General features: G+C 40.5%; 1 protein-coding gene across 1 annotated transcript; it reads right to left on the minus strand.

The window, feature by feature from the left end:
- Positions 1 to 1,166: 1,166 nt before the first annotated feature.
- LOC121863353 (tigger transposable element-derived protein 1-like) lies at positions 1,167 to 14,204 on the minus strand. Its single transcript, XM_042361972.1, has 5 exons — positions 14,199 to 14,204; positions 7,264 to 7,811; positions 6,614 to 6,806; positions 1,620 to 1,837; positions 1,167 to 1,362 (listed from the first exon to the last, which is right to left on the minus strand). The coding sequence occupies exons 1-5, from the start codon at positions 14,202 to 14,204 to the stop codon at positions 1,167 to 1,169; spliced, it is 1,161 nt and encodes a 386-aa protein (XP_042217906.1).
- Positions 14,205 to 14,867: the final 663 nt, after the last annotated feature.

Below are 14,867 nucleotides of genomic sequence, written 5' to 3' on the forward strand. Positions count from 1 at the left end.
TTCCAGATGACCAGGGTCACCTCAAGCGGGCTTTGCCTCGTAGGGGAGTACATTGGGCTGGTCATGGTGGCTCTGCTGTCATGATTGCTGTCAAAGAAAATACAGATGGGGGTGAGTTTTCACATACCAGAAACTGTATGTAGATAATGCATATGCTTCTAATAACATTAAAACACAACTTTTTCATTATTCATATTGCATGTATATTTAAGCTTTTGTATATATCAAAGCTTAATTAATATTCTGATCAGCTGTTAGCATTATTAGTAGTATAATATAATGCAGCTTGTATTACAGGTGATCCCTGAGGTACAGTTGCATTATGGTTTTTAAAAAAAAAATATTAGGCGAATGATTGTAGTACTGTATATTGAAGGCATTTTAACAGGTTCAACAATTATATTTTTGGAGATCATAAAGGTGTACTTTTTCACCTATGTAGCCAACCCAAAACAGCACCACAAGGTCCATCACTGATTGATAAACACAGGGCAGTCATTGCCAGTCACACAATAACTGTACTGTGGCCGCATACTCAAAAGCATTTACGGGACTGTATCTCTTTGTTTACCCCGTAACTGGACTTAGTCTCCAATCGGTATACTCAAAACAGATACAGTCGGTTCTGCTATAACTCGATAGTTGTGTTCTTGTAAAACATCGCGTTGTAGAAATTCGCGCAATAGAAATAACAGGGCTTATGGAGAAAATAAGGTTAGGTGCAGATGACTCGAAATCGAAAAAAAATTAGTAGTTAGCCTAACACAAATGATAGCACAGTCTGAATAAATTTTACATTCATATCTAATAATGAAATCATACAATAAATGTTATACTTTACCTTGAAAAAATATGAATATAACTTGATGGAGAAGGGTGATGCTGAGGAGCCATGCAGACAGGAGTTGAGAGTTGTCATCATCAGTATCATCATCATCATCATCAGGTGCAGTTTTGGTTGCATGGGAGGGACGAAATAAACGTCCAATTCCAGAAGTGGATGGCTGTGGTTCAGTGTCTTCAGACTGCTTCTTGGGGGTTGACTTAAAAAAGACGTCTAATGTTTGCTGCTTTGCCGTCTTTCTTCTATCACAAAGAAGCTGTTCATAAGGTGCCAAAAAGATTTAACACCACGAACTGCAATCCTGCTCCGATCTGCATTGTAGTCATTCCAAGAGCTGCAACTGCTTATCCACTTCCCTCAGGATAGAAGTCAAAAGAGAAGTGGGAAGCTCTCGTGGTTTTGCATCCTGCACTTCTTCATCTTCGGCATCTTCTATTTCCCCAGCAGCAACAAGTTGTTGTAGATCTTCTGTAGAGAGGTCTTCACAGTGGGACTCCAACAGTTCTTCAACATCAGCACTTTTCACTTCAGCAAAGCCAACTTACTTTGCAAGAGAAACAAAATTTTCTTTTATTTTGGGGTGCTCCTCTGATGCATCAAAGCCTGTAAAATCATGAATTAAATCTGGGAGAAGCTTCCGCCAAACTCCACTGAAGCAGTCCTTACTTACATCACCCGAGGCCTCCACAATGATGTCAATTGCATGCTTGATGTTGAAACTGAAGAACACTGGCCTTATCATCTCCTTCCTCAGTAGCTGCTGAAGAACACTGGCCTTATCTCCTTCCTCAGTAGCTGCTGAGGAACACTGGCCTTATCATCTCCTTCCTCAGTAGCTGCAATGAGTTTCTTAAATGTATGCCTCAAATAATACGCTTTGAAGGCTGCTATTACTCCTTGGTCCATTGGTTGAAGGAGAGATGTTGTATTTGGAGGTAGAAAGAGCACTTTGATATTGTCAGAAAGCTCATCAATGGTGGCTTGGCGCATTATCTAAAATGAGGAGAATCTTAAAATCTATATTCTTCTTCTTGTAACAACTTTTAAAAGCATTTTGAAAAAAATCCGCAAGGTCAGAAAAAATTTGTCCCGTCATCCAACAGTTTTTGCTAGACCTAAAGTGAACTCCTAGAGTAGACTTTATGAAACCCTTTAAAGCTTGCGGGTAGACAGAATGATACACCAGCACAGGCTTAAGCTTTAAGTCTCCACTAGCATTTGCACCCAACAACACTATCATGCGGTCCTTCGCAGCCTTAAAGCCTGGAGCATTAGGGCGTGTCATAGGAGGGAAGATCAGCTGAAACTAATGGCCCATCACTTTTTTGGTAGATTTTAGTGTATAAAAACAGAAAATAATTTCAGTTTCAATATTTTGCAACCTTTTGCTAGGTAAATTTTAGCGTGAAATTTATCGAAAATCTAACGTACAGCTGCATTAGTGCATTACAATTAAATAGTGAACATTGCTTTCTGACTTCATTCTTTAACAACCCACTAACAATATTTTTTTCTGTTTCAGATTCTGATGCATTTATAAGTTGATAATATTTGCGATGGCTGCTTGTGTCAGGACGAGGAACCAAAAATCCAGCCATCTCAGTCACTATCTTGGGTCTGGGAGAGAGCTCCTGAAGTCGGAGTTGCCTACATTGAGAGATGCTTTGAGATACGGTGTTTTAATCAGGCAATCAGTGAAAATAACCAAAGAACTTACACAAACAAAGACATTGCCAGTGATATGACCAAAGCTGTCTTGGCACAGTACACTCTGGCTAACGCTCAGTTCAAGCCTCCAGTCATAACAAGTCAGAAGAAGATTAGTGAGAGATTGCTAGCCAGTTGGGAAAAGGCAAGAGATATCTCTCTTGGGAGAGGAAAACTTGCAGTTAAGGACAGCTTTGCCAAGCAACTGGACCAGTTATTTGACATAATTACTTGCAAGTGCCCAATTGTTCTCTGTCCTGAGTTTGGATGCGATCGTGATTGTAAATCCGAGACCCACATCTCCTGTATTTGCAAGCGTGAACTGAAGATTCCTGTGATCGAACTGGCATTTGTCAAAGCACAGAGAGAGAAGACTGGCAGTATAGGGGCTCTCATGATTTCTAGCCAAGATATTCAGGAGTCCAAGAGACAGGAGGCTGCCACAGAGAGACAGAAGAGGAGAAGAGTTGCCGAGGAAAAGAGACTTGAGAAGGCCCAGGGTGAGGTAAAGGCCGATGATTGGAGTCAAGCTGATTCAGAGTTTAATGACTTCCCCATGGCTGATCCGAGTGCTGACCAGGAGAATGGTGACTTTGTCCCTAACCCAGAAAATAATGATCCCAAACCTTCCAGGCATAAGATTCGAAATAGGAAAGATATCCCGAGCATAGCTCTGGCCAGCATGCGACACCACAGTGGTCTCAGAGAAACTGCAGAGATAGCAACAGCTGCCTGGGTTGACGGTGGTTTGATAACACCTGATGATGTTCACCTGGTGATAGATCATAACAAAGTAAGGAGAGCTCAGGAGAAACTTGTCAGTAACCTAGAAGAGGAGTTTGATAAGGGGATAAGAGAAAATGGAATCAATTGTTTGTTCTTTGATGGGAGAAGGGATGACACTAAAGTGTTCATGAAAGTTGGAGATTCTGACAAGATATTCCCTGCCATGGTGAAGGAGGAACACTACTCCTGCTGCAGTGAACCAGGAGGGAAGTATTTGTGGCATTTCACTCCAGAGAAAGATGACATCAGGAAACCAGCTGAGATAGTGGCAGATAACATTGTGAACTGGCTCAGAGAGAGGAACGTAGACCAGACAACGAGTTGCCACTCAGACATCTGACCCAGGAGCTGGATGGCAAGACTCTTTCAAACAACAGATGGTCTGGTCCTCTTGGCAAGATGCTGTACTCTGCCACTGAGTTAGAAATAAATCCGAGCTTTGATAAAATCACAGTTGGCCCTCCACTCGTTGAGCTTGCACATACTGTCATTGACGACCTGAGTACTGTCCAGTACTATGGTTACATGATTTGCAGTGCCATCAAAACTGGGGTCATGCCTGATAGACTTGCTTACCTGCAGATAGGTCCAGTCTCACATTCTAGGTGGCTCACAACGGCTCTCAGGTTCTGCAGAATTTGGGTCGCTCATCATAAACTGAAAGGGTACCAGCTTCACAACCTGAGACTTATTGTCCAATTCATCGTGAGTGTCTACTTGCCAAATTGGTTCAACACCAAGGTCAAGTCAGCGTTCTCCGAAGGTCGGAGGCATGGTCTCTTCCAGCTTGAGCTCCTGAGGAGTCAGCCAAGGAAGGTTGTTCAGATTGTGGAGCAGACTGTGAGGAGATCATCCTGGTATGCTCATCCCGAGGCAGTTCTGCAGACAATGCTCTGCAGTAAGGATGAGGAGGAGAGAAGAGTGGCAGTCAAAAAGATCTTGGATATGAGACTTATGAGAGGATCTGGGTATGACGAATCAGTTGGTGACGATTCCTTCAGGGTCAGGAAGACTCCTGAAGTCAATCTAGGTGCCAAGACCCTCACTGATCTCATAGATCTGGATAACATCCAGGCTGGCAGTGAGCCCCCTCTTACCTGCAGCCTCACCAATGTTCAAGTCAGAGCTTTCCTGGACAACCCCATGCATGTCCCTGCCTGCACACCCAGAGTATAGAGCGTTGTGTACAGCAAGTGAGCGAGGCCAGCAGTCACGTGTACAGCCAGGAGAGGAGGGAAGGCTACATCCGAGCTCAGGTGGTCAGCAGGGAGGTGATGAGTAGAAACAGAAGCAAGAAAGACATGTTCTCTATGGTGTGCAGCAACACCAGGTCGTAGTAGTAAAACCGGTTTTTGTATTTGATGATTTTGTTTTCTAAAGGAATATTAAATTTAATAAATGTGTCAAGATCATTCGTTTCACTATTCTGGATCATTTTCATCCTAATAAATTAACCTGATACATTTACTTTACTTTAAATAAGCTATTTAGTGGTGTTGGTAAAAGGGTGGGAATACTGAATTTTCATAAGATTTCAAGTTAAAATTTACTTTGCAAAAAATGAAAACTTTTCAAATCTGAAGATATCACGTGATTCTGCACATAGAACTACATCATAAATACCATGGGCCGATTTTTCAAACTAAAAAAAAAAATTCGCCTCCGTATGACACCCTACTGCCATATGGCAAGGCAGTCTCAGTCTGACTGTGTGAGCCGTGCATGGCACACGCGAGTCACCACTTGTATTTCTCTCATCCATAATAAACGGACTTCAGTGTTACCCGGTGTTTCCCTACCCATCACTGCATTCTTCGGGGAACACTTGTAACCATCAAAGACAACGAGACCCTTCAATTGTTCAAAGGCAACGGCATTGTCCCTTTAAATAGAGACCGTTCACACTGCGGAAATCCCTGTGCTTTCAGACCTGAAAAAAATTAGTTCATCACTTCCTCAATGCCCGACTTTTCCCTCAATGCCCGACTTTTCCCGCCATCACAATAAATCACTCCAGCGCCCCGGCTGCATAAACGCCGATGCGGTCTTATCAATTCACGTTAAGAAAATGCCTCAAATGTCACCATATCATAGTAAGTTCTTTTTGTTTAAAATATTGGAAGGGGGTAGATCTCCCCGGTTATAAAGTTAGGTAAGGTTCGGTTGGTTATGTCTTTTTCATACCGACAATTGTTACGTTAAGCTTATTTCATAAATATCCATTTTTGTAACACATTTGCACAAACTACAACAGTGTCTACTATAAAAGCAGTGAAAATCCAGCATTTATATACAGTATTTGTTTTCGATAAATTTTGGCCGCGGGTTAGTCATGAATAATTACTTGTAAGGTAAAGGTTTGTTTAGGTTAGGTAAAGATTAGGTTAAGTGAAATTAGATTAAGGTACATAAGGATTGGGTTTAGTAAAGTTAGGTTAAGGTAGATAAAGATTGGGTCAAGTTAGGTTTGGTAAGGTACATTTCATTAATACTGCAGCAAAAAAGTGCATGACTACTGCTTGTATTAAATCAAAAGCCTATGAAAAAATAAATTTTCTAAGAATTTTTATTTTATCCCCTCTCTCTCTCTCTCTCTCTCTCTCTCTCTCTCTCTCTCTCTGGTTTTACGCGGTATTAAATATTAAACCCATGGAAGTCTCCGTATAAAGCGAAACGCGTAAACAAAATAAAAACCTATGGGATTAATTGAAATAGAGACTGGGCCGACCGCCAGACTACCCTTTTTTGGCTATCGCCGACACAATACGTACATTGTAGTAAAAATAACATCTTAATTTTATGATGGTATGCACACAATTAATATACAAGAGAAATATCAATAATATTAGGTTTTTTAACACTTACGTTAGTAAAAGAGATGGCTGGGCACACGGGGATGGGGGGGGGTTGATTCTGAGGCAGAGGACAGATTATTGGCCCTCTCCTGTATCTATATCCACCACAGGCTGGGCTGGCTGACAGGTGATGAACTCAGTGATGTTTTGTTGACGGCTAGCATCGATGTGGTCGTGATACAGCTGAACATAGAGCTCCTGGCATTATTCGACCCTTGGCAAGGAGGAGCTTCAATCTCTCCGCTAACTCGATGATTTCCTTCACATCAGCATGTTAGTTTCTGCTCTTGTTCTTCTGTAACACCTCGCTGCTCACTGACTTCATCATCTTGCAACATCTCGTCCGCAGTTACCTCAGGTTGACTGATTACCTCCAGGATGTCGTCGTTGGTTGTCTCGGAGAAGCCTGCAGCTGTAATACTTGTGCAGCCCCTGTTGCATTCTCCAATGCCACAGCAACAGACTGAGCCTCGCCAGCCACTGCTTGCCTCTGCCTCCCACCTGGGATACCCTCCAACAAGAAATCAACAGCCTTCTTCACGTTAAACAGCTTCCAGAACTGCTTGACCCTCATTTCATGGTCCGCCAAATCTTTTTCGTGTTCCTCGCTCTCACTATCGGTGCCACTCTAGGTTCTGCAGTTCATCCTTGGCGGAGAAAGCAGCCTTCACGTTGCAAATCAACTCCTGATCCATGGGCTACATTAACGACGTAGTGTTAGCGGGAAGGAAGACCACTTTTACTTTGGGGTGACGATCCAGCAATAGGGGCGAGTGTCCTGGTGCGTTGTGGAAGAGAAACAAAATGTTGAATGGCACATTATTTTCCACGCAGAATTTCTTGATATCAGGAACGAGACAGTTGTCAAACCAGGAGAGGGACAGACCAGAGAACATCCACGCCTTCCCTGAGGTTAGCCAGTGGACATTTAACTTGCTCATGTCCATATTCTTGTAGGCATGCGGCTTGCGGGCTTTGTGGATCACAGACAACTTCAGCTTAGCAGTGCCGGAGGCATTGGTGGTGAACAGTACGGTGATGCGTTCCTTCTGCATTTTGCGTCCCCGGCACTTGCTAGCAGACATGACTAAGAAGGTCTTGGATGGCAATTTCTTCCAGTACAACCCTGATTCATCCATATTGAACACTTGGTCGTCGGTGTACTGTCCTTCCTCCATAATTTTCCGTAAAAATGGGGGAAAATTCCTGGCGGCAGCCCGGTCGGCACTTGCTCCTTCTCCGACGATCTCAATATTCGTGATCTTGCTGCGTCGTTTAAAACCTTGCAGCCACCCAGCGGAAGCACTGATGGGCTTGGGCTCTGCAACCCCCATTTTTTTTGCTAGTGCTGCATAGAATTCTCGGGCGTAGTCCTGCAGTGCCCGAATGTCGACCGCCATGTTCCTTCTTGACTGACGAATAATGTAGCTTACCAACAAACTCTCGGTCTTCAGCAGCACCTTATTGTGGCAATATTTCACCAGCGAGGCACCTACAGACGTGGTAATGTTCATGTGTTCATATATTTTGCCGGCATCCTTCTTGATAGTGCGGATCGTCGATTCATTCACTCCATATTGTCTGGCCAGATCCACTTGTCTCTTGCCTTTTTCTAACTCCTGGACGATCTTGTACTTTACCTCTTAGCTTAGGCGCGTTGCACCTGCTTGGGCCAGGTAGTTCAGGGCCTCTCGGGGGTGGTGGAGGTCCAGTGGAAGCCATTGTGTAGAAAGAAAAAACAAAACCGGTTCCTCGGCACTAGTGAATATACGCGGGACAGTGAGACTGGCGCAGCTGTGGTCGAGAGCACGGGTGGGAGCGGTGGCAAAGTTATAGATCAATCACAGCGCGCGGCGGAGGGGGTGCGTAGGTGGTAAGGATACGTGGCCCAATCACAATCCGCGACGTCATAAGCGCGAGTCTGACGTCAGCGATGACGTCATGAGCGCGAGTCTGACGTCAGCGATGACGTCAGCGCCCAGCACCTTGCCCCGCCGCTTGCCACGTATATGATGGCATTTACCGTATTTTGGTCATTGGTTGGCCATTGTCCTCGAGTATTACTCTTCACTAATGACCTTGAAGTATGTACGTCTAGCAACTATCACATGCGTCGATATCAGCTGATTTCTCCTTCTCTTGTGATGGGTTGATGATTTTGTTAACTGAGCGACGATTGGCCAACATGCTCTTGCAACACCATCTACCTTCGGACAGGAGAACTGAATTTATAGGGCAAACACCAAAGTTACAGACTGCTTACAGATCCTGGGTGTAAATCAATTTTGAGTATGGGAAATTTACGGGACTGTAAGAAAGTCTGGAAATTATGGGACTGTATCACTGCTACTGTAGGTAACTGATGAGGTGTTTTGAGTATGCTGTCCCTGTACTGTACAAGGGCTCCACTGCAGTTTGATTATCAAGTCTTTCACTTGATAATAATGTACAGTACATTACTGTAAATAAGACAAACACCATCACCACAATGTTTTGCACTCTAATAAGTAAACACTTTACAATTGCGTTGACTGCAAATGTACATAAGATGCAACAGCAGTCACAGTAAGGAACACTAACATGGCAGATCAGAGGAATTTTAATGTAGACAAGAAATAGTTACGGCTGGAGCCTAGAGTTGGCGTGTCGATCACTTTGAGATTTGTGACAAGATAGTTACTCATCATAGCGCGGCAGAAGGCTTGGCGAGTGGAGGCGGTTGATCGTAGGAGTGATCGTTAAACCAGGTGTGACCGTTTGTAACTCGGGGATAGTGTTAAAAGTGTGACTACATGGTAACTCAGGGGTTACCTGTATTTGCTAACAAGTCAACTTGACTAAATAATATCTTGGTTGATCTACCCATATTTTTCCAAATTTTAGGATGGATGAAAGGAAGAAATATCATGCAGGTGAAACACATCATTAACCTTAACCTCAGCATTGACTATAATGCTTCATAATAGTTCACTGAAGTTCAGTTGTCAAACTTGTTTATGGTAGCACTATTACATGAACTTATAAAGTGACTGTACTGTATACAGTTTATAAGTAATCTTTTCACATTAATTACATTTCTTAATCTCACCACTTCACTTAGATAACTTGTTTTGTATTTCTTGGTCTTCGTTTCCTTCTTGCACCAGCTTCTGTGTTGTCATTTGCACCACTTCTATATGGGTTTAATCGGTACTAGCTTTGCATCTGTGCCTGGTGTATCTGGGAACATAAACTCTCAGTCTAAGTACAGTGTGCTATCACATAACTTGTGAGAAATCTTTTCATACCTGTTCTTGTACTGTTTTAAGACAGGGAGTGAATTTTGTTGAAGGGAAGAGCCAACTCTTGTATGTAACATGATTCTCAGTTTAGTCTTGGCCTTTGGAAACTTCGACTGGTGCCTGGATTTTTCTAATTTATATACTGTATTTGCCGGCATAAAGACGCACCCCTATTTTACAAGGATATTTTGTAATTTTTTTTTTAGTAAATATCGTCATACAATTATTGAAAGTGATTTTAAAGTGGTTTTGTAGGGGAAAACATTTGATTTTGTGCTTGTAAATGCAATATATACTGGAATCATGTAGTTAATCATATTACCATTAAAATAAAGCAATCATAATGAGATGCGTTCCCAAGTGTGACCTTTTCATATCTTTTGTGTGGCTTTTACCTTCTTTTCCCCCAAAACAATACAATTAATGAAAATTGCAAACTATATTCTTTAAATAATGTTTCACTGCACCTTATACAATATAAATGAATGCTAATATGGTCACAAGAGGAGAGGGGAAGCCTTTTGTTTTGTTTGTGTTTACAGCTGGGAGTCCGGGACGATAGTTCTGGCATGAGAAACGAAGAAAATAAAGACCCTGGTTGTTATTGTAGTTAAATTAATGTAAAAAATATGTATGTTTTGTAAATAATGTTATTTAATGTACAGTAGAAGCAAGCACTGATATTAAAGAAAGAGTGAGACTGATAGTGGAACGCCAATGTATACGTGCGCATTCAAGGAAACATAGTCATTTATCTTAAGAATACGTAAAAAGATTCATTATTGTTTATTACCGATTATGTATTTGATTGAATTAATGTTTATATATGTGAAATGAAATTGCAATTCATCAATAATAAGCAGAATATTAAAACACACACGAGACAAGACGGCATTGTTTTCGAGAGTGACGATGGTTCTACATAAGAAACTGAAGAAATAAGACCCTGGTTGTAGCTGTAGTGAACTTAATTCTTAAGAAATTTGAATACCAGGGTATGTTTTAAGCAATGCTATATTTAATGTTAATAAATGGAACAAGAGAAGAAGCTAACCACTAATGGTGCAAAGAAATAAAGGAGACGATTGGGGACGCCAACGTATGAACAGTGCTACATGTGAAAACTTCTCGTCATTTCTCTATATGAATATGAAAGCAACAGTTATTTACTTGTTCATATATGTTTTAAATAATATTTACGAATGTAAAACAAAAGTTCTACTCACCAATGGTGGTGCAAAGTCTAAAACATAAGGACAGCCACGAATATTGTGCGAGTTTTTACCGATGACGAAGTCATCAGGATCAACTCTTGGCCGAAGTTGTAGGATCAACTCTGGCTGAAGCTGTCGCTTTCCATAAAGCTGTTGCTGAAACTGTTACTGAACCTGTGCTGATGCGAAAGCTGCTTATGATGCTGAATTTGATGGTGGAAAGCTAAGGGTTGATAGTTTAGGCCTTCGAATAATAAAGCTTTCAAAAGAACCTTGCACAGCTGCTTTCTTTCTCATATACATCTTTATGTAGAGGTCATTTGCATTTATTTAAGTTTTAATGATTTTAATCTGTTAATTTATCCACTTCAGAAAATATGTTCATTGCTTGCTTCATATAATATCCACAGACCTCTCACCTTTTTCATATCAATTTAACACATTTAGTTTCTCGACTAAGCGTATACACTTTCTATTAGCTTTATAAACAAGACACCATCATTTGCTCTCTTGCTCATGTTGAATAGGGATGCAAAAATGCTGCAAGAAACCGGAGAACCCTTTTCTCCAGTTCCTGTTCCAGATTCGTGAAAACAAAAGGCCCGCCAAGCTCTGACTTTTGTTTACTACTCATTAGCAAGGCAGCTTCTTTGCCTAGGTGCTCTTCGTTTTTTTTTACAGTAATTTTTTTATAATAAATATCGGGATTTTGTTATTATTTATATGAAAATGTAATTTTATTTTATTTTGGTCGTAAATACGAATGAAATAAGGACGTAAATTGAATTGGGTCCTAAATTAACTTGGGTCTTAAATATGAAAAGTTGTTGGTCAAACCTTTGTTAGCGGAGACTTTATTGAATAGTAACATTATACTGTACAACCCAAATCTACCTCTGATCAGAGCAGCTGTGTGGCTTGTTTATAATTTGGTCAAATATTACCGACAGGATGTGAAACTCTCGTATTTTGCTGTGATGTGTTACGCGATCGGCCACCTGGGTGTAGCACTATTGCCATGTTTTGGCGCCATCGACTCTTGCAATGGGTTGACTGGCGGCTAAACTTTGTTAACATTTCTTGAATATTTCTAGGGGCATTGTTCATTTACATAATAAACAAATGTTTCTTAAAAGTATTAGTCCTTAAATAATATAAGACATGTATCTGGTGTGGGTTACGTATACAGAAGGAGGTACAGTGAGAGATATGTGAGCTTCCCTCTGCCGTTAAGCCAATGTTAGCTGTAAGTTTGTATTTGTGATAATTTGGTTTGTTTTTCAGTATTTTATTATGAGTGATATTATTAGTACACTTTTTTTTTGCTTAGTGGACTACTGCTCGTCCCAGACTACCTAGCTAGGCACCTCCGCTTACGGCACTCGGCCTCCCATCCGTAATACGGGCGCATTAGACGCAGGGTAATTTGGGATATTAAAAAAAAAATGCGTCGTATATGCCTGCAAATACTGGGATCTCGTCCATTATGTAAATAAAGATGAATTAAAACAAAACAAAAATTATAGCAGAAGGTAATATTTACTCGGCTCAGGAAATTTATCCAAAATTTTCTATGAATGATTTTTTGGTCTCTCTCAAAATACATGATTGGGTTCCCCTTTCTGTATTGGCAAACCATGTAAAATATACATAATAGTGGTATATAAAGTATGCACATTACAGCACTTGGAAATCTTGTGTGTGTTGAAGGTAGGTTAAACATATTATAATATAAGTTCTGGTTCATGTCACTGCTTGGGAAAAATATATGAACAGTTGATATTTGATTACACCTGTACTGTATGTGGTTTATTGTCCAGGACTCGTACAGTAGATCCAACTATGATAAACAAACAATTTGTACAATACATAGCTGATTGATGAGTGAACATGGCTTTGTACTGTATATAAATTCGTTCCGACAAAAGATATAAGAATGAATAAATTCGGTGAGAATACACAATAATATTATATAATCTAATTAGCACTTACCAGAGTGTTTAGTTGCACAGCAGAAGTATATTATTTTCATGACCTGTATTCTTGGTTAAAGTAACAACTTGTATATTTATTAATCTGTTTGTCTGTACAGTATGTCCTCGCTTAATGTCGGGGTTACGTTCCTAAAAATGCGACTTTATAAGAAACAACGTTGCTGTATCATTTATCCCCATAAGAAATAGATAAATACGGGAAGCTCCTGTTCCTGGAGCCTCCCTTGCCCCATGAAATATATTAAATATACAGAAAATCATTGCCATTTTCTATAGAAAATAACCAAACATATACAACTACAGTAAGGGCTAAGTTTATATTGGTATTCACCGATAAGGGAGGTAGAGCGAGTGTGTTGTGGGTGCAGTGGTGGAGTGGGCGGGAGTGAGAGGAGTATGGGCGGTGAGTCTCCTGCGGCTGCCTAGGATGAGCGTAGTGTGGCCAGGCAAGAGAGGGTGATGTGCCGTAAAAGAAGTCAGTGATGACGCAAAACAACGTTTTATCGAGTCTTCAGGACGTAAATGAACCCTTGATATCTAAAGATTAGCAACCTAGTACCGAAACAACGTTAAGCAATAATCATCTTCCGTCTGACAGATAAACACCAATCACACAATTTGTTTTTCATGGTTCATGAGAGGCAGTGACTGACTGAGTGGATGCAATGTTCACCTCCTGTTATAAGGTTCGGTTGTTCAATCCTGGGCATTCCCAATCCATACCCAGCTGTAAATGGGTACCCAACTATAATTGAAGTGAAGGTAGTTGAGAGCAATGCCTCGTGTGCTGTATACACATTGTCTGTGTGATAACTCCAATTTAAAGTTTTACTGAGGCCGTCAAGTTTATCCCATAACACAAGGCACATTATCATCAAATAATAGAGTTGTCTCATTGCCGTACTGAACATCTTGATGGGATCAATATTTTTTTTATTTTTATTTATTTAACTTCCCAGGAAGAAATTTTCCAAGAGATGCTAAAATTTACCTCACTAGATATTCAAATGATTCCATTCTTAAACATCTTAGTTTCACACACAAATAACCACTCATTTTATCATAAATAAAATATAGCCTTAATCTTAATCATCCTCAGTCATTTGTAATTATAAATTGCACCAAAATTTCAGCCGATTAATTTTTATGGATCTTGCGATGTAAATTGAAATATGCATGTAACGAACTTCTCTCCATATATATTTTGTTAGATGGGGGAGTTTCACACCGAACGGACCCTTGATATAACGGACTTTCATCTCTATATAGCTCGTTAGGAGGTTTTCACACTTAACGGACCCTCAATGTAACTGACTTTCATCTCTTTATGGGAGCTCCGGACCATAACCTGCTAAAAGCCATATACAGTATTGCTGAAACGTTTTGTGTTAGTGTATTTCCCAACCTTTCCTCTGTCCCTTGGGTGAGTCAAAGAGCCAATTGGGAACCTGTACATGTTGGTGAGAGGCCTTTAAAAAAGGCTATTGTATGTCAATCATTCCTACCTGAGTATTTACCTCCATTTTAGCAGAGTATGGTCTGTAGCTCCTCCTATAGCAGAGTATGGTCTGTAGCTCCTCCTATAGCAGAGTATGGTCTGTAGCTCCTCCTATAGCAGAGTATGGTCTGTAGCTCCTCCTATAGCAGAGTATGGTCTGTAGCTCCTCCTATAGCAGAGCATGGTCTGGTCTGGAGCTCCTCATATAGCAGAGTATGGTCTGGTCTGGAGCTCTTCATATAGCAGAGTATGGTCTGGTCTGGAGCTCCTCGTATAAAGGTTTGTCTCTACAATACACATTGTTGTATCTCAGATGTAGATGATTATTTGAAAGTGTAAATATTAATACAGAAATATTAAACTTAGGGAAGAGAATATTTCTTTTCTGTGATTGATGAGAACTGAACATATAAAAACGTCATCCAAACTGAGAACTTGTTACTATTACAGATATTTTTGTAACATTAGAACATTTAAAAAGGTTGTCCATCATATTGGAATCCTGCTACTGTGAGAATGATGAGAGTATTTCACCTTGTATCAATGTCTTTATTTAACATTTACCTTAATACTTATTACATCTTTTGTGACTGTAAAATGTTTTTATAGTTTGGAAGATTTAATTTGCATATATGTGGTCACTGTCTGTCTCCTTGGGTTAAAAGCTTGAGATACAGTGATTTTACAC

The sequence above is a fragment of the Homarus americanus genome, unplaced genomic scaffold, assembly GCF_018991925.1.
Source record: "Homarus americanus isolate GMGI-L3 unplaced genomic scaffold, GMGI_Hamer_2.0 scaffold18268, whole genome shotgun sequence".
NCBI lineage: Eukaryota > Metazoa > Arthropoda > Malacostraca > Decapoda > Nephropidae > Homarus > Homarus americanus.